Source organism: Sander lucioperca, chromosome 7, assembly GCF_008315115.2.
Source record: "Sander lucioperca isolate FBNREF2018 chromosome 7, SLUC_FBN_1.2, whole genome shotgun sequence".
NCBI lineage: Eukaryota > Metazoa > Chordata > Actinopteri > Perciformes > Percidae > Sander > Sander lucioperca.
In genome coordinates, this window is record NC_050179.1 from 25763288 (window position 1) to 25790549 (window position 27262).

General features: G+C 42.6%; 3 protein-coding genes across 18 annotated transcripts in view; 1 reads left to right on the top strand and 2 right to left on the bottom strand.

Moving 5' to 3' along the window:
- Positions 1-3198, top strand: part of cnot1 (CCR4-NOT transcription complex, subunit 1) — a 29766-nt gene extending 26568 nt beyond the window's left edge. For 11 of the 12 annotated variants that reach the window (XM_031294798.2, XM_031294804.2, XM_036002839.1 and 8 more), the window contains 8 exons: positions 41-158; positions 286-387; positions 504-677; positions 961-1110; positions 1204-1384; positions 1660-1792; positions 1877-2011; positions 2221-3198. In XM_031294798.2, coding sequence (XP_031150658.1) covers positions 41-158; positions 286-387; positions 504-677; positions 961-1110; positions 1204-1384; positions 1660-1792; positions 1877-2011; positions 2221-2299 — 1072 coding nt within the window. In that variant the 3' untranslated portion in view covers positions 2300-3198. The remainder of the gene's footprint in view (positions 1-40; positions 159-285; positions 388-503; positions 678-960; positions 1111-1203; positions 1385-1659; positions 1793-1876; positions 2012-2220) is intronic. The other variant, XM_036002841.1, reaches the window with a different exon arrangement.
- A 2366-nt stretch (positions 3199-5564) lies between these two features.
- Positions 5565-12699, bottom strand: setd6 (SET domain containing 6, protein lysine methyltransferase). The gene is made up of 9 exons (XM_031294797.2): positions 12522-12699; positions 12069-12149; positions 10894-11038; positions 10649-10790; positions 9480-9674; positions 7806-7947; positions 7513-7693; positions 7107-7243; positions 5565-5970 (listed from the first exon to the last, which is right to left on the bottom strand). The coding sequence occupies exons 1-9, from the start codon at positions 12546-12548 to the stop codon at positions 5647-5649; spliced, it is 1374 nt and encodes a 457-aa protein (XP_031150657.2). The 5' UTR covers positions 12549-12699; the 3' UTR covers positions 5565-5646.
- Positions 12700-18862: 6163 nt separating this feature from the next.
- Positions 18863-27262, bottom strand: LOC116046483 (zinc finger protein 501-like). 5 transcript variants are annotated; one of them, XM_036003579.1, is made up of 3 exons: positions 26893-27262; positions 21130-21585; positions 18863-18943 (listed from the first exon to the last, which is right to left on the bottom strand). In XM_036003579.1, the coding sequence occupies exons 1-3, from the start codon at positions 27062-27064 to the stop codon at positions 18915-18917; spliced, it is 657 nt and encodes a 218-aa protein (XP_035859472.1). In that variant the 5' UTR covers positions 27065-27262; the 3' UTR covers positions 18863-18914. The 5 variants fall into 5 exon arrangements, 3 of the variants coding, with proteins under 3 accessions (XP_035859472.1, XP_035859471.1, XP_031150684.2); XM_036003578.1 differs by lacking the exon at positions 18863-18943 and adding an exon at positions 20095-20538 and having other exon boundaries at positions 20794-21585; XM_031294824.2 differs by lacking the exon at positions 18863-18943 and having other exon boundaries at positions 20096-21585.

The following is a 27262-nucleotide window of genomic DNA, read 5'->3' on the forward strand; positions in this document are numbered from 1 at the left end:
CTTTGGGTTGGACTCAATGTTTCCTTTTTTCCTTGTGCAGCAACACCTTCCACATCCTGAGACCCACCAAAGCACCCGGCTTTGTGTACGCCTGGCTGGAACTGATCTCCCATCGTATCTTCATCGCCAGGATGCTAGCACACACACCGCAGCAGAAGGTGTGCAAGGACAAGACAAGACGATCTAATTTGCACCTTACATTTATTCTTGTTAATGCATAAATGGGGCTGCCCATATTTGTGTTTTTTTTTAATTTTGGTCTAATAGACTGATGTTCTCCTCCAGGGTTGGCCCATGTATGCACAGCTGCTGATTGATCTCTTCAAGTACCTGGCCCCATTCCTGAGGAATGTAGAGCTCAACAAACCTATGCAAATCCTCTACAAGGTGCTCTCTCATCATTCCTCGGTGTAATAACTGCCTGTGTCAGCCACGTTTGACATTAGTGAAACGATAACAAAACCAAAAGCTCATCTCTTTGCTCCGCCTGTCGTTTGTTTCAGGGCACACTGCGAGTGCTCCTGGTCCTGCTGCATGACTTCCCAGAGTTCCTGTGTGACTACCATTACGGCTTCTGTGATGTTATCCCACCCAACTGCATCCAGCTTCGCAACCTCATCCTCAGTGCCTTTCCACGCAACATGAGGCTCCCTGACCCTTTCACACCCAATCTCAAGGTAGAGACACACACACACACACACACACACACACACACACACACACACACACACACACACACACACACACACACACACACACACACACACGACACACACACTTTAAGATCTGCTGTTAATTATACATTCACAGGTGTTTAAAAGTGTGGTTTGGTATGGATACCCTTTTACAATTTTGACTTGACAAGTCTACAGAAGCAGGGTTACTTCAGCCTTGTTTGAACTTTGTTTGGACTGACAAATGATCTCATAAATCTGTGTTTTATTAACACCCTTGCTGCAGGTGGACATGCTGAGTGAGATCAACATCGCGCCCCGTATCCTCACCAACTTCACAGGCGTTATGCCTTCCCAGTTCAAGAAGGACCTGGACTCCTATCTGAAGACCCGTTCTCCAGTCACCTTCTTGTCTGAGCTGCGCAGCAACCTGCAGGTAGGAGCGGTGTTGACATATTTTAAGTTGTTATCGATATTAAACTTCAACGAATGACGATACCATTTGTCATCTATATTTTTCGCCTCCCAGGTGTCCAACGAGCCAGGAAACCGCTACAACATCCAGCTGATCAATGCTCTGGTGTTGTATGTAGGCACGCAGGCGATCGCTCACATCCACAACAAAGGCAGCACCCCCTCCATGAGCACGATCACCCACTCTGCACACATGGACATCTTCCAGAACCTGGCCGTGGACCTGGACACTGAGGGTAAGGTGGCAGCATCCAAACCACATCAGTTTTCTGTCAAATAGCAGATAAGTGCTGGGCAATTCCAAGCTTTCTGCCGTGGGTTAATTCTTAGTCCGTCAGTACTAAAACACTTATAAACGGGTTGACATTACTTGGGTTTCAAGTACATTTGCAAGAAATGTTAAGTTGTATGTTTTTGGTGCGATCAGAATTTAGATGTTCAACATCTGGGCTTAACAAAAGCAGAGCACTCTGATCAGGCCTCTGCCGTCATGTCTTTTTCTTTTTTTTAGGGCGTTACCTGTTCTTGAACGCTATCGCCAATCAGCTGCGCTACCCCAACAGCCACACTCACTACTTCAGCTGCACCATGCTCTATCTGTTTGCTGAGGCCAACACCGAGGCCATCCAGGAGCAGATCACCAGGTGAGAGTCTGAACTTCAGCAGAAGGAATACGTCGAACCATCGCACCGAGTGCCGTTAGTTAAAGCTCTCTCCCTCTCTTCCAGGGTTCTGTTGGAGAGGCTGATAGTGAACAGGCCTCACCCTTGGGGTCTCCTCATCACCTTCATCGAGCTGATCAAGAACCCTGCCTTCAAGTTCTGGAGTCACGACTTTGTGCACTGTGCCCCTGAGATTGAAAAGTAGGTTCCCTGTTGGACTCATTGTTGTCAGATTTGTTTACAATAACTGAGCCTGCACAGACAATACCTGATAGCAGAGCAAATGCATCGTTGCTGTTTTAGGGAGCATTTTGGTGACGATGATAAAAATATAAAGTAATGCCAGCCTCATCTTGGGCCAGCTCTGCTGCTGTTTAACAGACATTAATGTTCTCCCCCTCTCTCCTCAGGCTGTTCCAGTCAGTAGCCCAGTGCTGCATGGGACAGAAGCAGGCTCAGCAGGTGATGGAGGGCACTGGTGCCAGCTAGCCTGTGTACCAGCCAGCTCGTAGCCCTCGGGAGAGATGCCGCTGCCTTGACCCACTCCCCCCACCACACACACACACACCTCTCTCTTTACTGTTGGCACTGGATAAACTGGCAACCACAGTCATTTGAAATGTGGATGGAATGACTACTGCTCACGGATCTAAAGAGTTAGATTTTTTTTTTGTTTATCCCTTTGGGGCTGAATTGAGATGGAGAGAATGGATTGGGACATGTTGTTTGATATACTTTTTTTGATGCTTTGATGTAAATATTGGAGAAAAAAAAAAAAAGGGAGAGCGGGAGAGTAGATGTGTGGAGAGCAATGCACATGTCAAAATGTATCCTGACATGTAAAGACATCCAAACATATTTCCACTCACTACCAAAGTTCTTGGTTTGCTTCCCTCCCACACAAATCCCTTTTTTCTGACTTTTTTTTTTTTTTGCTTTCAGAGGCTGAATGGTAGATGATTGAAGGAAAAAAAAAAAAAAAAAAAAAAAAAAGCTGCCTGCTATTTTCATTTGATTCCTTTTTATCCCTGAGTGGGACAGGAAGATGAAGTTTAGTCTCCCAGGTGGGGTGGGGGTCTACTCCTGGTGTGTCGGTGGAGACAGTTTGCTGATGGTTTGTCCATTTGAAACTGGCTCTGGAAGTCTCTCCCTGGCACTTGTAAATTGTGCAAAGTGACGGCGACATCGTATCTTGACGATTTGTACAAAGATCCAAATTGAAGAACAACAATAGAAGGACCAATACAGCCCATTTTGTAACATTTTGAATGTTTTGTAAATGTATTGGTCCATGTGTTGTATTTTGTAGTCCTTTCTAGTTTGCCTTTAGTTCTTGCTACTTAACTGCAGTATGCATACATACAGGAAATAAAGCATTCAAACTGCAAGGCATCTGTGTTCATTCAGGACTACAAGAGTAATTTGATGGCGCTAATATACCTGGTGTTTCAAAAGTAGGTATCTATTTTTATAAACATAATTCATATACATTAGGGCTGCACGATACGAGGACAATATGCGATCTGCAATAATGTTGAATACCTTAACGATATTTCTCACGATGCATAGAAATATTAAAATGTACTCCTTTCTGCCGCTTTCAGTATTTTACAATACAACAAATTGCTTGTTGAATTTAAAACAAATGAAAGGAAATCTAATTTTAAAGTGCCGTTTTCTACTGATATTTTCTTTCAACTAACAAAAGACAAATCTGTTGTGTCTATCGCGATAGCCTTTCGCAATGTGTTTTATTATGCCAGTTGATATTGCGATGATGATTTTAAAAAAAAAAAAAAAGTGCAGCCCTTGTTTACATTAATCATTGAGTATGTTTACATGCACACTGTTGTTCCGAAGATGACAGTATTCCAAATTTGATATGTGTAATATATAGGTCTATGCGTGTAATGGCATCATGTGAACGGCATATTCCGTTTGGAATGGAATAATTTTGAATTAGGCCTTTTTCCAAATATAGTATTTTTCGATTAAGATGTGGGAAATGCTAATTTTATGTGGGTTTTAGAAGCATTCTTTGGACATTTATACAGCGCATTCGGAATATGCGTGTGACTTTTTACATTTTTCCCGTTTACGTGTAACAGTCCGCTCTGTGCGTTGCTATGGTTGTAAACAAACCAACTAGGCAACAGTTTGCATGGCTGGGATAGAGAAGCATGCCCAAAATACAAGACCGCATTTCTGTTCCGAAGGAGAAACCCAGCTATTTTTAAACATTGTGAAAGACGGGTTCTTTAATATGCACAAACATCACAGCGGCGACCTTTTCAAGAAGCTGGTTGAAGGAATGAAAGAGGGATGCTGTGTTCGCACAGTTAAACAAGTCCGCTACTGGTGGAAAACTTCGAAATAATCCTATTTTACACGGCTGCACGTAAACGGGAATATTAGTGGAATATTCATTTTCATTAGCCATGTAAACAACTTATTCGGAATATTTTTTTCCGGAATAAGGGCAAAAAAATTGAATGTGCTTGTAAACGTAATCATGGTTACTTATGAACTAATTCACGTTTCCATATACTTTGAAGTTCTAAGGTTTTACGTGTAGATGATGTATACCTACTTTTGAAACATGTTTGTTTTTATTAGAAGCAAAATGTTTTACTGTGTTGTGTACATCAAGAAGACGGGACTAGAGAACTAGAAAATGTTGCATATTAAACTATAAATGGCTAATAATAGACCAACAGTTTTAAAGGTGTAACAACCTAACTTTTGTTAATCTAACTCAATTTCCTAGCCTAGAAATCTAGACGCACCCTAGCGGCAGCAAATGTAATTTGCAGCCAGGGTCAGTCTAGCAACTCTCCGTTGGTTTGCGAGCTGGAAAAACCAAATTCTGGTCAGGCCAATCACATCGTGTATAGAGTCGGTGGGCGGGCTTAACATAAGGACGGCAGAGTTGCGACGGTCCCGAGTGAATTCCCTGCTACTTGAAAACAAAGAAGGTGGCTGCTGCTGCTGGAGAACAGCGGTCTTTCGAATCGGCTTTGGCTGCGACTCTGGAAGACTTGGAGTTAAGCACTGAAATCATTCTTAAAAAAGGAAGATGTGTTTAGAGTTTTGCCGACCGGATACGGCAAAAGTTTAATCTACCAACTAGCGTTGCTCTGGTTGGCTATGTGGGAATTTGAAAGACAGCCGTTTATCCCGCCCCTCGGATTGAGCCCCGCCAATGGTGAGTTCCCAGACCCAACATCTTGATGTGGGTCTGGCTTGTCAGGCTATCAATTTCTACTACCATATATGCAAAATTAGAGTTTAAATTGACATTTAAAATAAAAATTTGGTTTAAAAAAATGTTTTGGTTGCCAACAATCAAAAAGGATGTACTGTCATTACCCCTGTTCTAGTACAGATAATAGCAAAACATCTTGCAAATCAACACTGATTGCTAACAGGAGTGCAACACAAGGACAGTTGAAAATCGGAGATCTGCCTTCAGGAAGACATTTATTGAGATTTTAGATTTTAGTTTCCCCCTTAACCCTCCTGTTGTCCTCGGGTCCAATTTGACCCATTTTCTATATCAGAAATTTGGGTTTCTATCAACCAAAATGTCCCAAAAAACAACGTGGATAGTTCCATACGACGTTCTTTACAAGGAAAATAAATGATCAGTTCACTACTTAATTTGAATATGGGTGTTTTATTTAATTTTACAGCAAGAACGTTGAAAAAAGTGACAAATGACGGAAAAAGCTTTAAAAAAAAACAGTGACAGAAACATCGGTAAAGGGGGGGGGGGGGGAAATCTTGGAAAAAAGTGACAAAAGCGGCAGAAAAAGTTGCATAGCTCAAAGCTGAAGTCATGACTTGGTGAGCTCCATCAGTCTGTGCAGGATGCTCTGCTGGCCACAGCGAACCTGCAGGGCTTTCTGCTGCCTGCTGCTCAGTCCTCCAAGTGCTGCTTTGTCCTCCATCAGCGCCTGGTGGCTGTCCACACCCTCCGCCCAGTCTCCGTAGGACCTCAGGGTCAGACGGGCCGCTTCGTGAATCAGCCATTTCCACGAAGCCTTTAATCCGGGGAGACCCTCGTTGGAGAAAGCGAGGGAAATCTCGTCTTCCTCATCTTCCTCCCATCCTTCATTCTCTTTGAACTCGGAGAACTCCTCCTTTGACATGCACAGCACCTGAAGATGCACAAAGCAAAGAGTTGTGTTTCCATTAACAGCCATTCGTCACTTCAGACTTGGGGACTTGGACCTGAGTCACCATTTTGATGACTTGCGACTTGACAAAAAAAAAATAAACGACTTGAGTTGTGTACAGTCTGTGCTTGAGACTCGACTTGGGACTTGTAAGTTAATGACTCGAGACTTGACTAGAGGCATGATGACTCGGACGACTTGCGTGTATTCATGAGTCTGAATGTTAGCTGTTAAATATAAAATCGTATAATTTAACGTTGTCACGTTTCTGTCTAACCGCAAGTATGCTATGCAGCGGCAAAACTGCGAATCATGATCGGATGCCTCAAAAAGCTCCCCGGTATGCGATTGTCATGATTGGATGACCTGTCCGTCCGTCAAACTCCTCGCTATGGCAACACGTAACATCAAAGACCTCTGATGAAGCCTCATTGGTCGGACCAGACCACCACAATGGCTCCGTCTGTGCCACGAGTCATCACTTTTGGATTTCACGCAAGAATGCTGCTCATCAAAAAAAAGGTGACTTGATTCGGGACTTGACTTGCCTTAACTAAGGACTCAACATAACCTGTGATTTGACTTGCCCAAAAAAACATAACTCGAGACTTGAGACTTACTTGGGTGACTTGGTCACAACGCTGTTCATCTCTGACAAAGTGGTCTTGTGTGTGTTTTCCAGGTTAAGTAAAGTTGATTTATACAGCTCTTTTCACAGACAAAAAAAAAAAATCACAAAGTGCGACACAATAAAGCGAAATACAATAAATAAAAGACAGAAGAATATGTCATGGTGGCCCAATGGTTAGCACTGTCGATTGATCCCCTCTGGTTATGAAATGAGTGCGGGGGACCGCAAACATCTGACCTGATGACCTCAGACTCCGGGAAGAAGTGTGACGCTGTATCAGGTCAGATATATATATATATATATCTATATATCTCCCCCCTGCAGGGCTCTATAAGTAAGCCACCAGAATTCTAAAATGAACTGTTGACCAGTGAAGTGATGCTAAAACAGGTGTGATGTGCGCTCTTTTGCTTGTGTGAGTTAAAAAAAAAAAAGCCTGTGTGAGCAAACATGTCATTTAAACACCACTGTTGCATGAACCCCTCACCTTAAGCACAGTATGTAGCTCCGTGTCTGTAAGGCAGCCCTGTTTGCCAAAGACAACGGCTCCTTTCTCCTGCATCATCTGGCACAGCATCTCCCACTGCTCCTCCAGCAGCTGGCGGCCCAGATCAGACCCAGCACCTGCCAAGAGAAGAGGAAGACGGGGAGATGAGGAGGGAGGGTTAAAGGGGCGCTATGCAGTTTGGGCAAATTCTTCGCTTTTTGCTCGCAGGTTTCTCTATAGAGCTCCACCTACAGCTTCGGAATAGATATTTGGCAGCTCTGATGTTTACTCGTGTCTGACTCCTCGCTCGGTCAGTCTGCCGTTTCGACCGGTGTCGAAGTCACAGTATCGGCATCGGACATTTTTTGAACAACACCCAGCGCTAATCATCTGTAAATATTGTCACCTTGTGCGGCCACTTTGTAGATGTTGGTGATGGGGATGTCAGCGGTGTCATTGCTGTTGCTGGGATACGGCTCCGTGAAGCCGTACATGTGCAGCAGCTGCCAGTTGGCCATCTGCCCGTAGGTGTTAAACACCTCCTCGCCTTTAGAAATGGGGCGCACGCAAACCATCTTCAAACTGTCCTGAGAACGATAGCGTGTAGGGAGATAGGAACAACAGCAAATAAGTCCAAACAACAATTATAAAAAGTAAATAATATGTAGTAGAATAAGCTAATAAACTGTTAACCCTCACCGGTGTAAACTCCAGATTAGCATTGTGTTTGGACACGTGGTTAAGCATGTCAGCCATGGGAACCATCATCGGTGGGTTGGGGGCCTTCTCCTCCTCCTCATCATCATCTTCATCGCCGTCCTCTTCCTGTGGCTCCTGGAAACTAGGGAGAGGAGGAAGAACAGGGAGGGACGAGATCAGGGCTGAATTTAGAGCGACAACAAGGAAGGAAAAGATCCAGATACTTTATGTACATCACGAGTGTATTTTGTCTCGTGCTCACTAGTCTCGCATTGCCAGACCTATCTCCACAGAGCTGTGCAATAAGGTCTGGCTACACCACACACACATTCTAGGATAGGAGAGAAAAAAATGGCTCTGGGTTGTTTTGCGTTTCTTTAAACCAATCGCAATCGTCTTGGGCGGCGCTAAGCTCCGGACGCAGAGACGGTGGTTCTGCAAAATACGGGAAGGAACTTGTTCTGGTGGAACATTTGCACCCCGCAAAAGAAAACGCCACATACAATATAAAATGAAGTTAACTGTTCACACAATACAGTCACGTGAGCTATTGGATACATAGTTAAATGTAATTTGCTCTTACCAGTGTATCACTCCGTGTACTTTGTCCATAACAAATCCTCACCAGTCGGTCCCCAAACGTCCCAGTTAGAGAGTAAATGCCGGAAACATATTCTTTGTAAATCTTTACAATCATTCCCCGAAAGAACCAAGCAGGCTTGCCTTGTTGCACCATCCAAATCTTTTTCAAATCTCGGCATTTTCACCATGTAGCTTGCTAGCTCGAAGTTATATATGGTATGGTATATATGGTAAGTAGGGTTGGGTATCGTTTGGATTTTTACGATTCCGATGCCGAACCGGTACTTTTAAAACGATTCCGATTCCTAAACCAATTTTTGAAAAACTGAAAAATGACATCAAAGATGCCATGTGTTTACTAGCGATCACGTGCAGTGAATGGTTAATATGCTTTTACGTCCGTTTTGGTGAGCCCAGAGGGAAAATATGGCATTTTAAAAGTAGCCTACATTTACGGTAGCTAGCTAACGGTAGACTACAGAGAAAGTGTGATATTTTTACGTCCGTTTCGGAGCGACAGAGGGAAAATATTTCAGTCGACACATAAAGTGGAACCGAAATGAGGAACCGAAATTTGCGTTCTATTCCGGTCAGATTCCTACCGGTTGCGTAGGAACCGGATCCATAGTGGAATCGGGTTTCTGTACCCAACCTTATATATAAGCTACTTATATTACATATAAGAGGAGTAACATTGTAAAGTAAATGTATGTAAAGTTAACGTTAACCATTTATGGTAAAACATGCTAACGTTAATTTAGTTTTAAAATTATTTCTGCAAATCGAAGTTTACATTTCCTAACTTTAACGTTACCCAAGTGTCAGCAAATGCAAAACGGGAGTGTCAATGCCGTTAATTAACGACATCTAACTATTAGTAACTACATGTAACGTTAGGTTGAACTTTAGTAACCATAATGGAACGATTACGTTAAAGCTTTAGAGCGTAACTTTTTGATAAAAATGAACGTCCATTACATTCAAACCATTGCCAAATGCCCCCCGAAGAGAACAGAGTTAGACAACGGCAACACACATCGCCGATTATCCTGGAAATGAACTGTCCTCGATCCAGACTACATGCTCACTGACCTGTAGGCCATGACGAAGGCCACCAGCTGCGTGTACAGCTCCAGTGTGTGTGTGTCGGGGTTCCACAGGTCCCGATGCTTGGAGATGAAGGGAAGGACCACGTCAGAGTATTCCCTCTGGATGTTGGCCAAATCTGTGTCCACAGCCTCTGGAATACCTGTTCCGCTCAACAGTCTGTCTCTCTCCTCTTTAGACCTGGACGGATCAACCGTAAATTACTGTAAAAGAAAGCTACAAAAAAGAAAAATCACACTTCACCGACAGAACATTCAGGGGAAAGGCTGTTACTGTGGTAGGCAATGTAATAGCTTTTTCCTTGATCTCTAGAATGGGCTTTAGACCAAGGATGCACCGAATCCAGGATTCGGCCGAATGTTGGGCTTTTTGACGGGGTTCGGCTTCTGAACCTTAGAATTTTTTTCCACCGAACCCTACGCTTGCACTAGGCGCGCTACGCGCCTAGTGCGGTGGAAAAAAATTCGACGTAATGACACCGCCGTTGATTACGGGAAGGTGTTTACGTAGGTAGACCGTTCAATGCAGTAGGCTGCGAGAAAGTGAAATTGGAACTCATGAGCAGAAAAAGTGATGTTTTGGCAGTACTTTCAGTCAAAAGAAGGCGATTCAAGTCGAGCTACATGTTCAATTTGCAATGCCGATTTGTCTCGTGGTGGCAAGGACCCTAAACAATACACAACATCGCCGCTGTTAAAACATTTGCGTACGAAACATCCGAAAGAATACGAGTTGTGTATGAAGGAATCTACAGACAGCAGCCAAAATGCAGCAACTTCAGGTACGGCAAAGGAAGGACAGTCACAGCTAAAAACCTGTGTTAACCAGACGACCATTACCAGCTTTGCTAGCCCTACAACGAACAAATAGTTTTTCCCAGTCTTGTCTTCCTGCCATAATGTCGCCTATTCTTTTTTTTCCTTTTTTTTTTTTTTTTTTTTACAGTTAAAATAAAATAAAATGAAAAATACACTGCTGTGGACGTTGTTTACTTCATTAATGTGTTTACTGTGTTAATGGACTGAGGATGGGAGTAGGATTCGGTATTCGGATTTGGCAGAATCTTAACCAGTGGATTCGGTATTCAGCCGAACCCCAAAAATCTGGATTCAGTGCATCCCTACTTTAGACACTGATTTCAAACGGTTTCTTACCAGAACATGGGGTGGTCCAGTGTCTTGAAGTCGGTCCACAGAGAGAGGTAGGGTTTCCAGTGGGACTGTGGGGAGGTATATTCATACAGCAGAGCCAGTAGCAGAGGAACCCAGCCAGACGAACTCTCCAGACACGGCTTCTCTGTGAAAGGTAAAAAAATCGAAAACGCAGAGGTTACAAGCAGAGAAGGCAATACAGGAAGCTTTCGTCTTGGGAAAGTTTCTTTGTAATCATTAACTGTCACCTTTCTCCAGCAGGGCAGAGACCACGGTTGTTTCCTGATGGAGAAGAGCTGATCTGGGGATGGTGAATAAAACCTCGCCCTCCTCTATGTTGTCCTTAGCCAGCATCCCATACTCTGCCACTGTTCCCTCTTTACTCACACACACCTACGCAGTCAGAGACACATAGGGAGTTTATTTTAGGGTTGCACGATATTGACAAAATGTGATATTGCGATATCGATTATGAATATTGCGATATCGATTATGAATATTGCGATATAGATATTAATTTCAATATATTTTAAACGTGTAAAATAATAATAATCAAAATAGATTCATAACAAATAAAACAAGTTTTCTTACAACACAAAGTTTATTTCAACTGACGGTCATATTGGACTGGTCCAACATGAATAAATAAATAAATAAATAAGGACCATGTCTACAGAACAGATGTAACATGTTTTACTGGTTGGACAGTATAAAATATATAAATAAAGAGAACAGGACACAACTTTTCTTTCGCTTCTCTGATTCGTTCTGTTTTGTTGTCTCTATCTATTTCTTCACTTACACTGTCACTCTGTCGAAATATGCACGTCACGTGGTACGCTCCATAGAGTTTGTCACGTAGTGGACCCGTGCGCTGACGTGCACTAACATGTGCAAGTGGCACGGTAACTGGCCAATGAAACATGATCATTATAGCGTTTCAAGCGGGATATAAATCGAACACAACTAAGCCACACAGCCAACGGACGGGACGCAGCGCTCCACAAAATATTGCAAATATTGCAACCCCTTTCGATATAATATTGCACAACGTGATATTGAGCCGATATATCATGCACCCCTAGTTTATTTCATGTCCAATTTTTTTCATTTGTATTTTTTTTTTTTTATTGTAAAGTAGCCTACGTTCTAGTGACCTGGTGAGGTTTCACTATAAGCCCCCCAAGGGTTTCTGACCTCTCCAGAACACACTATTTCTCTTTCTGAAAATACATTGAAACAATACAAGTATTTTTTATGAATATGTGTAAAGCAATTTGGTTAGGGAGACTGGAATCAATTCAGCTTACTCAAGCTTTCTGTCAAATACTGAACAAGGAGAAATGGCAGGAAAGAACAGACAATACAAAGTCAGTGGCAGAACACTAGCTGTCTTAGGGGCCTGCAACCTGCGATAACATACCTTATTGCTGAGGTCCAAGCCCACTCTGTTGCACCACTGAAGGAAGTTCTGCAGAGGATCCACCTCTGAACCATCATCTACCTGTCAGCACAAGGACACAAACGTAAACATAATATGATACAGTATGTGCGACCTAGTGCTTTCTGATAAACTTGATTTTGCTGTGAAACTAAGTTACAGTGACAGTCATCGCTGCCGAACACGTAACGTTAGCTTATTTGAAAAACTAATAGCACCAATAGCTGGAATACAGACTGCTACTACTACTGCGTTTATAACTTTGCCTAGTTAGCTTAAGCAGATTGTCCCTAACTGTACCACACACAACGTTATATGTTAACGTTAAGAGCCAACACAGCATGCATCGTGACTGGACGTTACACAAACACACATGTACGAACAGCTCAAGCTGTATCATGTTTGTTTATTTGTTAAAACTGATTAAATTGTAACCTTGGGTCGTTTCGCTTTGGTTGCCATCTTTATAAAATGTTGTTCCAAACCCAGGACCTACCAGGCGGTGATGCTGGTTTACTGCTAACTAACGTTAGCCCAAAGCTAACTCGAGCATGCGGACTGTGGAGAAAACATGGGTTAAGTTGGACCCAAACGAGGACTTGCAGGCAGCCAATGACTTGAGGCTACAGAGCGCAACCGTTCTCTCAAGGTGGAGCCATGCGGTGGAGCTGGGGAGGAGCGAGGGAGGTATAGGACTGTAGCTGAGAACATATTAAACCATGGATATAAAACATTATATTACATAATTCTAGGTAACGTTAAGCTTTATAGCTAACATTAACTTTAGGTGTTAAAGTAATCTTATCTTAGTAACGTTAGCATATTGCATATGTCCACAGTTATAGTACATATAAGAGGAGTAACATTGTAAAGTAAATGTATGTAAAGTTAACGTTAACCATTTATGGGAAAACATGCTAATGTTAATTTATTTTTAAAATGATTTCTGCAAATGGAAGTTTACATTTCCTAACTTTACCTTTAAGTGTCAGCAAATGCAAAACGGGAGTGGCAATGCCCTAACTATTAGCAACTAAGTTGCATGTAACGTTAGGTTGAACTTTAGTAACCATAATGGAACGATAACGTTAATAGGCTTGCTAGCTAACTGTTGGTGCCATCATTCTATATTTGGCGCAATTTGCCTTGCAATAGCCAGCAGAAATTAACGTTAGCTCATTTAACTAAGTTAATGTTACTAGTACAACTTGTAATTGTGTATTCTCCCAGTTAAATGAATGAAGTAGCTGTGACCGGGTTGGCTCAGTGGGTGGAGCAGGCGGACGTGTGTTTGGAGGTTAGTGCCTCGACGCGGGGGTCCGGGGTTCGGCTCCGACCTGTGGCGATTTCCTGCGTGTCTTCCCCATAGACTGTACGGTCTTCTCCTCTCTCTCTCCCCCCTTTCTCGCCTGTCCTGTCCATTAAAGGCGGAAAAGCCTAAAATGATGAATGAAGTAGCTACAGTTCAACGTTATGCTAGTGTGCATTCATATTTAACTATGAGGGGCTCAAATGTGAAGGGGTCATTCTTTCTCTCTCTTTCAGAAATAGTTACAAGAGTGCAGAGAGCCACAATGGCATGTTCACCCACCCACACAGTGCTCCAGAAGTAAGTAATAGTTACTTTTCTATTGCCATTTCATTAAGCAAACATCTAAGCCAAAGGAATAATGTACCTTCAGACAGTGGCGGACTGGCCATCTGGAATTTAGGCAAATGGCAGAAGGGCCGCCCCTCTATCGACCCCTATGGGCCACTACTGATAATTTGTCTTTGGTTAATTTAAGTTAATTTATGCATGCAACCACAAATATTCAAGATTGTACTGCAGCGAGGTGCGTGGAAAGCTTCACTTGGAATTTGGAACTTCACTGTTTTCTCACTATTACAATGTGTTTTTCCATCCAGCCACAGTGTGGATCATTGGAGACAGCTACGCCCGGCGTGGGGCCGAGAGAGCGTCAGAGACCACGGGGAACAACCTTGGCGTTGATGAAGTTTACATGCATAGGTTAGGCTGGGGTTATCTGAGGTGGAAGAGCCTTCTCCCCTTCTTTAACCAGTCCCTGCAAGGAGGAGCAGGCCCAGATGTTCTCCTCGTTCACTGTGGAGGGAATGACCTGGGAGATGTCACGAGTGTCAACCTCGTCGCAGTAATGAAGCAGGACAGTATCCAGAGATGAAGATCGTCTTCTCCGCCGTCACTCAGAGATGCAGATAGAAGACTGGTGCCATATCCTGTACATCCGATATGGACTAAAGCTGTCTGGTGGACTTGCTATGAGCACCAGCTGCCTGATAATGTTTTGCAGCTTTTTGTCACATCAGCTGCTTTTCTCATTTTAAGTCAGCTCCCTCAGTTGCTGAACCTGCCATAGATAGCCTTGACCAAAATGACGATGACACCCCACGTGTGTGTGTGTGTGTGTGTGTGTGTGTGTGTGTGTGTGTGTGTGGAGGGGGGTCTGGAAAAAAAACAACAATGAACATGAATTAGGGCCAGACTAGTTACCATCATTTTCTCACATTGCCATTGACAGTTTTTTCTGTTGTCTCTTTTTGGTCCATTTAGATTGTTAATGTAGATTGTATACAAAAACAAGGCTATGGTTAAAAATGTTCATGTTTTACTGTGACTTATTGTAGGCTCCTAAGTGGACCATAATGAGTGTTTGTAAGATCTGGCACACATCTTTAGGTGTCTTGACCCATAAAAGTAGCTTTTTGGAGACGCGCTCTCTGTGAAAAATGGGGATGACAACTGGGGTAACTCTCATGGTGGTGCAAAATGTTCACCTGGTTCCACGCGCAAGCCTGCATCTACAGGGCGACCTTAGGGTGTAATTTGTCACTGGCCTTTTTCATGATGTTGGTTTTAGTCTGTAAACTGGCGATGCTGAATAATCCATTATTACCACAAAGTCTCCAGCAGTCATACTCCTCTTCGTCTGGTTCCCCTTTTGCCTCTCTTGGAACAAGGGCAGGTACTCCCATATATAAAGATCAGAGACGTATACCGTATTACAAAAGGTAATACCATATAAACAACTCTGAATGTGTTATTAGAGAAACAAAATAATTTCAGAACATAGCATTTGCTCCACAAATACTGGTTCCTCTTCAATAAATGTAAGTGGGTGTAATTTCTATTATGTACAAGCGACAAGTTATTCAGATGTCACAGGTAAAAACTGGTATTTAAAAGTATTCATCTTCATACTTACCTACATAATTATCTTTTCCCTTTTGTAATTTTTGTTTTGGTAGAAATGAATGGCAAACGATTTTCTGTTGTGGAGTTTTGGTGACGACAGTTCTGTGGATGTTGGGCCCAGTTCCTGGGTTGAAAAGAACAATCAGGTACTGTTACCATCTACATTTTGGATTTTCTGCTACATGTGAATTTTTCACCCCTGTATCTGTCTTCTTTGTAGTGCTTGTTTTGCTACTGGACGTTTGTGGATGTCAGGAAGAGGGTAAAACGTGGGGAACAGCCTGATTAAAAAAAAATATATATATATATGTGGATGAGACTCTCTTTAAAGAAAATCTGGACCATGGCAGGTAGATATCACATCAATTATAATAACAGCATTAATAAAAACATGTTAAGATGTTGTACAACCTTCTGTTGTAAACTGACACATACATTGCCTTGAATCCTTGAAAAGTGAAACAAGAAATTCTTGGGTTTTGTTCCATATGTAGGAAAACTGTCATGGTTGTGTACTATCTGTTTCCTGTTTTATTTTGAAGTCTCTGTTTTCTTTTGAAGTCTCTGTTTTTCTCCCTAGTTATGTGTTGTTTTACTTCCTGCCTTGTGTTTTCCCACCTTGTTGATTGTCTGCTCCGCCCTGATGTCTTTCACCTGTTCCCCAGCCCTAGTGTCACCTGTCCCTTGTTACCTCGTTACCTTGTGTATTTAGTCTCTGTGCTGTCTTAATCTGTTGTTGGATCAGTGTTCTGTGCTGCCTTCTCTCGTCTGTGGATTTATTCGTCTTGGGTTCCTTGTGGTCTTGTTTTCTGCCTTCTTTACTGTTGGATTACTTTTGTTCTAAGTTCTGCCAACCTCTGGACACTTTTTGTTGTAGATTTTGTGAATAAATGTTGAAACTCTGTACTGAACTGCAACAAAAACCTCATTCAAAATCCCTTTGATGTTTAACAGCGAAATACCTAAAAAGCCAGCCTTCTGTTCTCAGCAGTATGCCATGTGTTTTATCTATGTTAGGATGGAACGAGAATGCTTTTCTCCAAATTAATATCTCAAGACTCATACAACAAAGCAAATGAAAAGGCCCGCCTGGTTGCGGAAACATCCACATTGATATGAAAGTGGTAAGAGAGCACCACAACAAAAGGCTCTCTGAATATAAGGAGATGGTTCCACTGATGGTAAATTATTGTTCCACTCTGCAACCTATATCATTATTTTTTTTTTTTTATTGAATTCCATTCACCATTTCTCACTTCCCTATTTTCCTTTACAAACAAACATAATACATGGAAATGAATGTAAACAGACAAATCACAACATAAACCTACTAGTCCCCTTGCAAATCCAGAAGAAAAAAATACATTTTTATACTCGGATGCTTTAACTTCTCAGAAGAACCACCAAAAAAACGTAAAGAAAAGGCAGCACCACCAACCAACCCCTCCTGTATGGAGCTAAAAGAGTCTCAATAAAGATAAACGCACACACTACATTCACATATGCACATACAGGATTCATACATGTACACACATGATTCATAAATACACACACAGGATACACAAATGCACAGAAGATTCACAAATGCATACAAAATTCAGAAATGCAAACAACATTTACAAATGCACACAAGATTCAGAAATGCACAGGACAAGATTCAGAAATGTATTTCTGATGCACACACAAATATATCTTGATTTACAAACTCCATACTCCTGCATATACTGTAAGTATCCATGCTCCACCCATTCTAAAAACATCAAATCAATGCTATATGAAGTGTAGATGTTCCCAGGGAGACAGTTCTCCTTCTAATCAGATAACGCATACATTCACATATAACAAGTACATACTGTTTATTTACAACAAGCTGTTTCCCTTATTACAGGAAGACGGCTAACTGGTTCGGAAACTCCAGGTGAGTAACAGGTTCACATTTTGCTGCTATTAATGTGAGTATTGTAATGTTGGGTGACCAGACGTCCCCGGTTTCGGTGACCTGTCCCTGGCTGGAGCTGTCCCCGGAAATGTCCCCGGTTTTCACTGTGACTGACAGACCCCAAATTGGAATGAAAGAAAGAAAACATTGATCAAACGTATAGTCGTGCACCCTACACACGCAGGCTCAAGACAGCCAGAGGAAGCGCTGCTCAGAGCTGTAGAATGCCCATATTTTACGATGCTAAAATGACTGTTTATTTACATAATAGTACATAGTCTGGTGGGTTTAGCGAACGCGGACTTTTTATGTTTAAAAAAAGTATCTTACTCTTTAACAGAAAGGCCGACCTACTTAGAAATCCTTTCCATAATGTTGTCAGACACTTAATCTGAGCCTATCAGTGGCAAAATGAGCACTTTTATGAACGTGAATGCAAGCTGGACAATTGTGCTATTAACTTACTGTACATTGTAGCTTGTTTCGCCGTTGCCGACTGCAGCAATCTCGTTTAATACTGGACCAATGTCAAAGGAAAATATTTCCTCAATAGTTTTATTAATAATACGATTATGTTAATAATCAATCCGATACTCAATGAGCTGTTGCAGAAACAAGCCCAGCCTGAAGCAATAAAGCAAAAGCTGTCAGATAAATGTAGTGCAGTAAACATTACAACATTTCCCTCTGAGGTGTAGTGGAGTACAAGTATGAAGTAGCAGCAGGGTCGATTCTAGGATCAGACCTTTAGATTTTCTATGAGAATGTGACACGGAAATAGTGCATGCAAAAGTGTTAACCCCCTTGCTGTGAAAAATGGTTTGCGAGAAAATTAACATTGAACTTACATGAAATATTATCATATTTGCATTCTGCATAAATCTCTGCACACCCATTACTCTCTGTGAAATATCTCACAAACTCTTTACTCAACACATGCATCGGTACAACAAGCGGTTCCCGGGTAATCCGGTTTTGAAATTGCAACAAAATTTCTACATGGTCTCCAACTTTGGGTACAAATTATAATGTATTCTCATGTAAACTATTTATGTCAGCACAGACATTTTTGTAAATTGCTTAGCCTTGTATCCCACCATAATGGTTATTATATTGCCAGATTCCAGACAATCCCACTTACTTATATACATCCCACTTACAAATATGAATATATATTTCTACTGGTATGCTTCCTAGTGACATTAATGCAAAAATACGAAGAAAAAACTATTCCACCTGTGTGCATGGTTAAAATTCTGAAGTGCAAAATAGTTCAGGCTACAGCACAAATATGTCCATCCATAGATAGAGAATAATCAAGTCTAACCTCTGAATTTCTTTTCAAAGTGCACCAGATAGATGCAAAATGTTAAAATAGACATTTTCTTACAGGGGAGCATGCCCATGGACCCCCCTAGGGAGGCTTGTGCCCCAGTGCAGCTATAGGTCTAGTGAGGGGCAGTGTCCCCGTTTTAAGTTTTACAAAGATAAAAACATTACCTGTTTTGGAGGTATTTACGCTTCTGAGCTGAAAATGTCCCCGGATTTTGTCTCAGAAATCTGGTCACCTTATTGTAATGTGAGTAGGCTTACTTACTTGCACCTTCACCTTTTTTTTCTCTCTTTCGGTTTTGGATCACAAGAATTGTTCTATCCCAGAATAGATACTGATGGGTCACCAGAGAACTCCCTGATGCAAGGTAGCTAAAATACATACATGCATGCATTAATTACAATTACATTTTGTTTTACCACAACCATACAAAACACATTCATGATTGACTGGCAGTTGACTTTTAGGCAGGAAATATTAGAAAAGTCACTTTTTGTCAGTATTGTATTAAGTCGCCTCTGAAAGACGAATTTAGTGTGCAAGGTGTACATGCAGTTAACAATAGCTAAAATACTGCTGCTTAGTGCTACTTTGTATTATCCTGGCCAAGCGATTACACACGATTATACACTTATACAGCTCTCTGTTGTGCTGTTGCTGCTAATAATGCTGCTAGTTAGTGAACCACTCTGGTGTCACAGTAACGGTCTTTGGCAATTAGTCTATACATTGAGGAAGCTTTGTCAAAAATCCAGTTTTTATTTTTTAAGATTGAATGAAATAATTGAGTGAGTGGATGATATAACAGACCCGACCCTATGATTGTCTTCATTTAACAATCTCTTTATCTTCTCAGATGATGCAGTGAGGAGCCAGCCAAATTCATGTTCTTGTTAAATGTTGTAGCCTAAATAAAATACTATACGCTAATCCAATGTCCTGCCAGTTTTTATGGGTCTGTGCATGGTCTACAACCTACTATTTTTGTGGTGGTGTTTTGGTATTTAAACAGGATGAACATATGGATATTTTGAGGGTTGGTAAAAAAAAATACAGCGTTCGATAGGCCTACTGTGTTCTATAATCGAAGCCGGAACACAAACTTCGCTGCCCCACTTGAAAGCCTTTTATATTTCTCCTTTGTGCCCTGCCATTCTCATCACTCACCTCATGTCTTGTTAACCTTAGTAATTCATTAACTGATTCCTTCTAATATCTAGTGGCATCTCTCCCACCAGGATTAGAAGAACTGGGATAGGGATTGACTTTACTGCTCCACAACCCCATCTTAACGCCTATTTTATTAGGCTTTTTCCAACATTTTTTTTAGGCTTAGCCATTGATATAGGCCTACTTCTGTAGAGGAAAGATGTTCTGTCTGACATATTGACTGTGCTGAAACTAATTTACATTTAGTGTATTTTTTTTTAAGATTATTTTTTGGGCTTTTCCGCCTTTTAATTCTTGACAGGACAGCTAGGTGAGAAAGGGGAGAGAGGGGGGGGAAGACGGAGAATGGATACACGACCCGAGCCCAACGGGACCCAACGGTACCCGACGGGCCAGGCCGGTCATATCAGCGCGATGAGGCATTGAAGATTTTAAATTCCTTGCCCCTGCGGCATCCTTGTCATTCCAGCCAGCAGCAGTAGCAGTGAAGTTATCTTTACGTCCAAAATCTTTTCCACGTTTTTCAAGAATACAGCTTCTCACCTGTGTGCGTTCTCGTGCTTTTTTAAAGCCAAAGAGTCAAAGAATCTTTCCCTGCAGATCTTGCAAACGTACGGCTTCTCACCTGTGTGGGCTCTTCTCATGTGGACCGACAAGTTGCTATTTTGCCCAAACTCTTTTCCGCATGTTTTGCAAACATACGGCTTCTCACCTGTGTGGGTTCTCATGTGGACGTTAAAAGTATCCTTAAGTCTGAAATCTTTTCCACACGTTTTGCAGGAATACGGCTTCTCACCTGTGTGGGTTCTCATGTGGACGTTAAGAGCATCCTTAAGTCTGAAATCTTTTCCACACGCTTTGCATTTTAAATATGGCTTCTCATCTGTGTGAATTCTCATGTGCCTTACTAATGCTGAGGTGTCACAGAATCTTTTCCCACAAGTCTCGCAAATGTACGGCTTCTCCCCTGTGTGGGTTCTCATATGCCTTATTAATGCGGAAGTGTCAACAAATCTTTTCCCACAAGTCTTGCAAAGGTAGGGCTTCTCACCTGTGTGAATTCTCATATGCTTTTTAAATGTTGAAACGTCACAGAAACTTTTCCCGTAGTTCTTGCAAACATACAGCTTCTCGCCTGTGTGGATTCTCATATGCCTTTTTAACGCTGAAGCGTCACAGAATCTTTTCCCGCAGCTCATGCAAACATACGGATTCTCACCTGTGTGGATTCTCAAGTGATTTTCCAGGTTGTGTTTACGTCTGAATTCTTTTCCACATGTTTTGCAAAAATAAGGCTTCTCACCTGTGTGGATTCTCAGGTGTCTCTGCAAATATGAATTATACTTTAAGTCTTTCCCACATGTGTCACATATGAAAAACTTTGTACCTGTTTGAGTATTGGGGTGAATCTCTGACAAGTTAGTGTCGTCCACGATGTTGCTGTGACCCTTCTGATCTTGGCTCTCAGCTTCAAGAGAGTTGTGGGAGAGGAGCTGGTGGTCACTGTTTCCTTCTGATACCACAGAGGTTATAACTGGCATGTTGGCTACAGACTCTTTCTCTGCTGCACTTAGAGTGCCATCATCAGGATTGAAGTTCAGAGTATGACCTTCACTGTGGTCACTTTCCTCATAAGTAGGAGTCAACATAAAGGTATCGGTCTCCTGCTTCAGTGCAAGCTGCTCTCCCTCCTGACTGGTGCACAGTTCCGCCTGTTCCTCTTTAATCTGTGGAGGCTCTGGGTCTTCTTGGTCCAGACTGGAGTTCCTCTCCTGAATACAGAGCTGCTGGTCAGAGAGAACCACCTCCTCCTCCTCCTTACAGACATGTTGCTGTGGGAGCTCTGGAGGGACAGACAACAAAAGAAATATGATACTACGGTTATTGAAGAAAAGACCAGAACACATGTTCTCTTATTCCTAATACCGTAGAATTTAAAGGAATGGATGGAGCTTCCGGGTCTGAAAATTGAAGCCAATTCTGAAGCAGAGAGTATAGAAGTAACGAGGCGAAACTCAATAGAACGTTGTGTTGCGTTCAGTCCAAGACGGCGGAGCTGCACTCAATAGAACGTTCCATTGCAAGCTGCAGCTCTGTCATGGGTGCGTTTTGTTGCAATGGAACGTTCTATTGAGTTTTGCCTCTTGTTACTTCTATACTCTTTGTCTGAAGCTTATTAAAGCTGCATTCTCTCTAACTCCCAGCAGGGGGCGACTCCACTGGCTCCAAAAATCAGTCTGTCACTAAATTTACAACCTTTTAGTGAGTTTATGGTCTCAATCGCTAGTTTGCTGTTCATTTTGAAAATGAGGCTCCCGTTTATTTAAGTAAACGATAAAGACAGTGGATGCTTTAGGACCTGTCAATCAAAAATCAAATGATGTAGCCTATTTGCATCATATCTCCTGAACCAAACATGAAAACACACAATAGGTTCTGTCTACCCCGAGGTTTTACGGTCAACGATTAGTTGGACCTAAGACCTATAACTGAATAGATATGTATTTATTAAATATAAGGAACCAGTTGTTGATGTGTTATAACTTTGGGGCCCTCCAGTTTGGGAACCACTGTTGTCAGGGTTGATGAACAAAAGGATTACATGTTTAAAACTCTTCACCACTGGTTCACAACCTTTTTGGTCTGAGGTCCCCCCACACAGTCCAGTCAGATGAGCTCACGTACCCCATCAATTCCCAAAGTATGCACTGAGGATGCTGTTGGCACTCTCATGCATCTGGTCTCAAAACACCTGGACGCTCCGAAATTAAAGCCATATGGCAGGGTACTGTTCATTGACTTCTCCTCTGCACGGAAAGAACGGAGGTGGACTGGTAGCTGGAGAGGTGCCGGTTCACCTCTTGGGCACTGCCAAGGTGCCCTTGAGCAAGGCACCGAACCCCCCCGAACCGCTCAGGGCGCCTGTTCAGCAGTCGCAGCCCACTCACTCTGACAGCTCTCCATTAGTGCATGTAAAAGGACCTGTGTGTGTGTGTGTGTGTGTGTGTGTTTCAGGCCTGTGTGTAGTGTGTAATAACAACAGAGTGTAAATTGTAATTTCCCCATTGGGGATCAATAAAGAGTATAAATTATTATTAAATTTAAATTCCTCACTAATGGCGCTTACCCACTGATAGTACCAGCTCTACTCGGCTCGGCCGCGGTGCCCCGTTCTCCTTTTTTTTTGCAGATTTAGTACCGCCTCATGCGTGAGGCAGGCATGGCTGGTCGTCATAGCACCGCCGCAGGAAACTGCCGTGACCTGACGCGACACACACGCAGAACATGGAAGGTGTGTTGTTTTTGATTCTCAGCATGTGGCTGTTTGCCAGAAGACACATTTTGTTTCAAAAGAAGCTGGAGGCAGCAAAAAAAAAAAACACAGCTGGCTAAACCATTTTTAAAAAATGGCAGGTTTGTTCAGGACACCGCCGTCTGTCGCTATAGCAATGATGAGGCAGTGATTAGTGACGATTCTCTCCGACCAATCAGTAGTCTGCAGGTTTTCATGTCACCTTTTGGTATCGCCTCAGCTCGCTTGGAATCTCGGCAGATGTGGTACTAAAAAAAGTTCCTGTTGGCAGGTACCAGGGACTTTTTTTCATAATGGAAAACCAAAAAAGGCGAGTAGAGTCGAGCAGGTACCATGTAATGGAAAAACACCATAACAGGCAACAGCTGGTCAGGGTCAATAACACCTATTCCCCCCATGGTCACAACCAGCTGCGGTGCCCCAAAAGGATGTGTTAGCTCTCCTCTGCTCTTCACACTCTATAACAATGACTGTGTTACCCGTGCACCCAACCACCGTATCATACATTTTTCTGATGATACTGCACTGGTAGCTCAGATGAAGGAGGGGGAGGGGGCTGACCTCTATGTGGAAACAGTGAATAATCTGGTAAAGTGGTGTGATCTAAATGCCCTCTTCCTCAATACACAGAAAACTGAGGAGATTATCTTCGGCACCTCTCATGAGTGCCACATGACCCCAATAACCATTCACAATCACGTGGACAGTGACCTTTCCTGGACCCACCATGTAGACTATATCTGCAGCAAAGTACAGCAGAGAATCTACTTTTTAAGGAGACTCGGGTCATTTGGAGCAAGCAGCGAAATCCTGTTTCTTTCTTTTCTTTGTGTCAACAATTCAAAGCATCCTGCAGTATGGAGCCTTCAGCTCATCTGAAGGCTTCTGGGAATCTGTTCCAGATTGGTGGGCCACTCAGTGGAGAACGCGTTCACTGAAAGCCACGTACTGCACACCGTCAGACTGGCTGACAAAATCTCCCTCAACTCTTCCCATGTGTTGCATGAGGAGTACCAACTCCTGCCCTCCGGGAGGCGCTATAGGGTCCCAGACTGCAGAAAGAACAAATGTAAACACTCATTTGTTCCTCTGTCAATAGGCTCGTTCAAGATGAGCCAGATCTGCGCAGAATCGATCACCGGCGATCGCCGCCCAATGCATGCCGGTTAGATTTGTGTCCGACTTGAGCCCGACTTGCTCTGATGTCATGCACACGCAGGGCAACGATAATCTCACGAGATCAAGGCGGCCGCAGGTTTGAGACGCAGGCAGCGCAGTTGCTTTTCACCGACTGCAAGACCCAGGCGGACCCAGGGCATGCTGGGAAACGACGGCCTCTCCGCTGATCTAACAGCTGATTGGTTCAGAATTGACTCAACATGATGAACCTTTTATTGATTTTGATTTGGAGGGATTTTAACTGCTATTTGTCTGATTTAAAGGCTTATTCTGTACAAACCACGTTGTGTGGCTGATAGTTATGTTTAGAAGTCAGAGAGACTAAATCTGTTCACATTACGGATCATCTACAGTGCTGTTAATTAAAATCATCAACAGAGCATTGTGACAGCTACTCTGTTTTAATAAAAACAACTGGAGACTTGTGTCCAAGCTGGTATATGGGTCTGATAACATTTTATTAAATCGGAATCGGACCTAACAGGATGCGAGTGTTTATGTGACTTCCTGTTCAGCCTGAAGGCTGCTGGAAACGGCTGAAAACTGTCCGACTTGACCGTGGCTTTTTGTCACCGCCCCCGGCTGCTGCCGTCTGCTCTCGTCCACTTCGCAGGTGAGGCGCAGTTCATCTCGAACGAGCCTAGCATCTCTGCTGAATCAACACAGGAGGGCAAAGAAGTGACAGTTTCCCCTCCCCATTCATCTATATATTTATGGCTATTTATGACCACTCTTGCAGGGCTGGGCCCCCCTCATATTAATTATTTATTTCTGTTTTTAATGATGCCTATACGTTCTTAGCTTTTTGTCTTCTGGTTGTTGTGGTGTTGGAGCTTCTATTGCAAGACACATTTCCGTGTCTATGGACAATAAAGTGCTATCTATCTATCTATCTATCTATCTATCTATCTATCTATCTATCTATCTGTCTGTTCCAATTGTGTAATTATTCATTATATAAAAATGGAGATTGTTATTTTGTCTTACTTGTTGAATTGTAAATGTTTAGGTTGGTTTGGTTAGCAATCCTACTACTATATCTACCTAAAGCGAGGCTGAATGTTTTAACCATTAATCCATTACTTTCAGCTAACCATTTAAGCTGCTTAATGCAGTACTTTCAGGTTACTATTATAACCCCTTTCTCCACTTCTTTTAGCTACTCATTAGAACTATTAGGTACTACTTATTACCAGCTATTTATTTCTACTATTTATTTATTATATTTAGCGCAACCTCTATTGTTTACATGTTACAGCTGGAATATTCTATCAAATCATAATTGAATTTTTTTTTAATCAAATTAGTTAACCTTCTCTATGATCTTTCCACAAACCCCTTGGCAACAGCGTAACTAAAACCTTGGTTGGGATTCTGTGTTCTACACAACAAAGGCTTGTAGCCAGGAGGGCATTATATTTTCACGTTTCTCAACATCATTAAATCAGCTCATTGTGAGACAGTACAACCTTTCAAACACAAGGTAGGAGCTGCAATCACTTTGAGTGGAAAAGTGCATTTTATGGGTTGTATTGCTCATTTAAAAAGGTATATTATGTGTGGCCGGGTTGGTTCAGTGGGTAGAACAGACGCACATATACTGAGAGATTTATGCCGCTCGATGGTGTTTTAAGCCCCCAACGTCTCCTTCCAAGCAGCGCTGCGACCGTTGACTTCAAGGCACCTAACCCTAACCATAACCATTGCCTAATCCTAGTGCCTTCCAGGCAGTGCTGCCTGGAAGGAGACGTTGGGGGCTTAAAACACCGATAAACGTGTATGCCTCGACGCAGAGGTCCCGGGTTCGAATCCGACATGTGACAATTTCCTGCATGTCTTCCCCCTTTCTCAACTAGCTGTCCTGTCACATTAAAGGCGGAAAAGCCCAAAAAAATAATCTTAAAAAAAAAAGGTATATTATCAACAATTAAAAAGTTCTGGGTGGGCTATAATCTATCAAATATAAGCCTCACTCATTAAACCAAGTCATTTCCAAGGTAGGAGGATGGTTCTAATCAGGGCACAGGGCGCTCCTGCAGAGAGTAATAACTTGTTGGCACAACAGGGGCTCCGTAGACATCTGTGGTTATAACCATCTGTGGTTATAACCATCATTAAAGGTACCATGACATGCTGCTTTTTGGATGCTTTTATATAGGCCTTAGTGGTCCCCTAATACTGTATCTGAAGTCTCTTTTCCATAATTCAGCCTTGGTGCAGAATTACAGCCACTAGAGCCAGTCCCACAATGAGCTTTCCTTAGGATGTGCCATTTCTGTGTCTGTAGCTATTGAGGAGGAGAGAGGGGGGGGCAAGGTGGAGGGTGGGGGTGTGGCCTTGACCAACTGCCACTTTGCTCGTTTGAAAGCCATGATGTCTCTTTCTCATGGGTGGGCCAAATTCTCTGGGCAGGCAAAGCAGAGAAGGGGTGGTAACCTTTCCCCTTATGACCTCATAAAGGGAAGATTCCAGATTGGCCCATCTGAGCTTTCATTTTCTCAAAGGCAGAGCAGGATACCCAGGGCTCGGTTTACACCTATCGCCATTTCTAGCCACTGGGGGACCATAGGCAGGCTGGGGGAACGCATATTAATGTTAAAAAAAAAAATGTTCATGCCATGGGACCTTTAAAATAATACCGTGTAAACTCCAACTCACCTATCCTGTATAACTTTATTTCTGGTTTCCAAACGACATCCAACAATCTGCGCTGCCGAGCGATCTCTTCCTTGTACTCGACGATAGTTTTTTCAACAACTCTGAATATTTCTTCAGCAGCAGCAGTTAGTCGCTCGGTGACAAACTCTTTCAAACACTCAACTGAAGACATTGTTGCTGATGCTGCGTTCCAGGCAACCCGTAACTCGTGTTTTCACAACCTTCTACCCGTGAAAGTGCTCTGGAACGACAGTCAAACCTGTAACTACTAACTACTAACTAACCCGTGAACTCGTCCCAGATCGTTGTACTCCCAGTTACAGTGTTGACGTCACACACACATAAACAACAATTTCGACCCCTGTTGATG

Bases quoted from the DNA above. Each gene is read 5' to 3' on its own strand.
- LOC116046483 (XM_031294824.2), bottom strand. From the start codon at position 27,064: ATGTCTTCAGTTGAGTGTTTGAAAGAGTTTGTCACCGAGCGACTAACT. The intron at 21,586-26,892 runs GTGAGTTGGAGT...CTGTCCCTCCAG, and splicing joins AATAAAGTTATACAGGATAG to AGCTCCCACAGCAACATGTC.
- setd6 (XM_031294797.2), bottom strand. From the start codon at position 12,548: ATGGCAACCAAAGCGAAACGACCCAAG. The intron at 12,150-12,521 runs GTTACAATTTAA...TTGTGCTGACAG, and splicing joins CCAAAGCGAAACGACCCAAG to GTAGATGATGGTTCAGAGGT. The intron at 11,039-12,068 runs GTATGTTATCGC...CTGACTGCGTAG, and splicing joins GCTTGGACCTCAGCAATAAG to GTGTGTGTGAGTAAAGAGGG.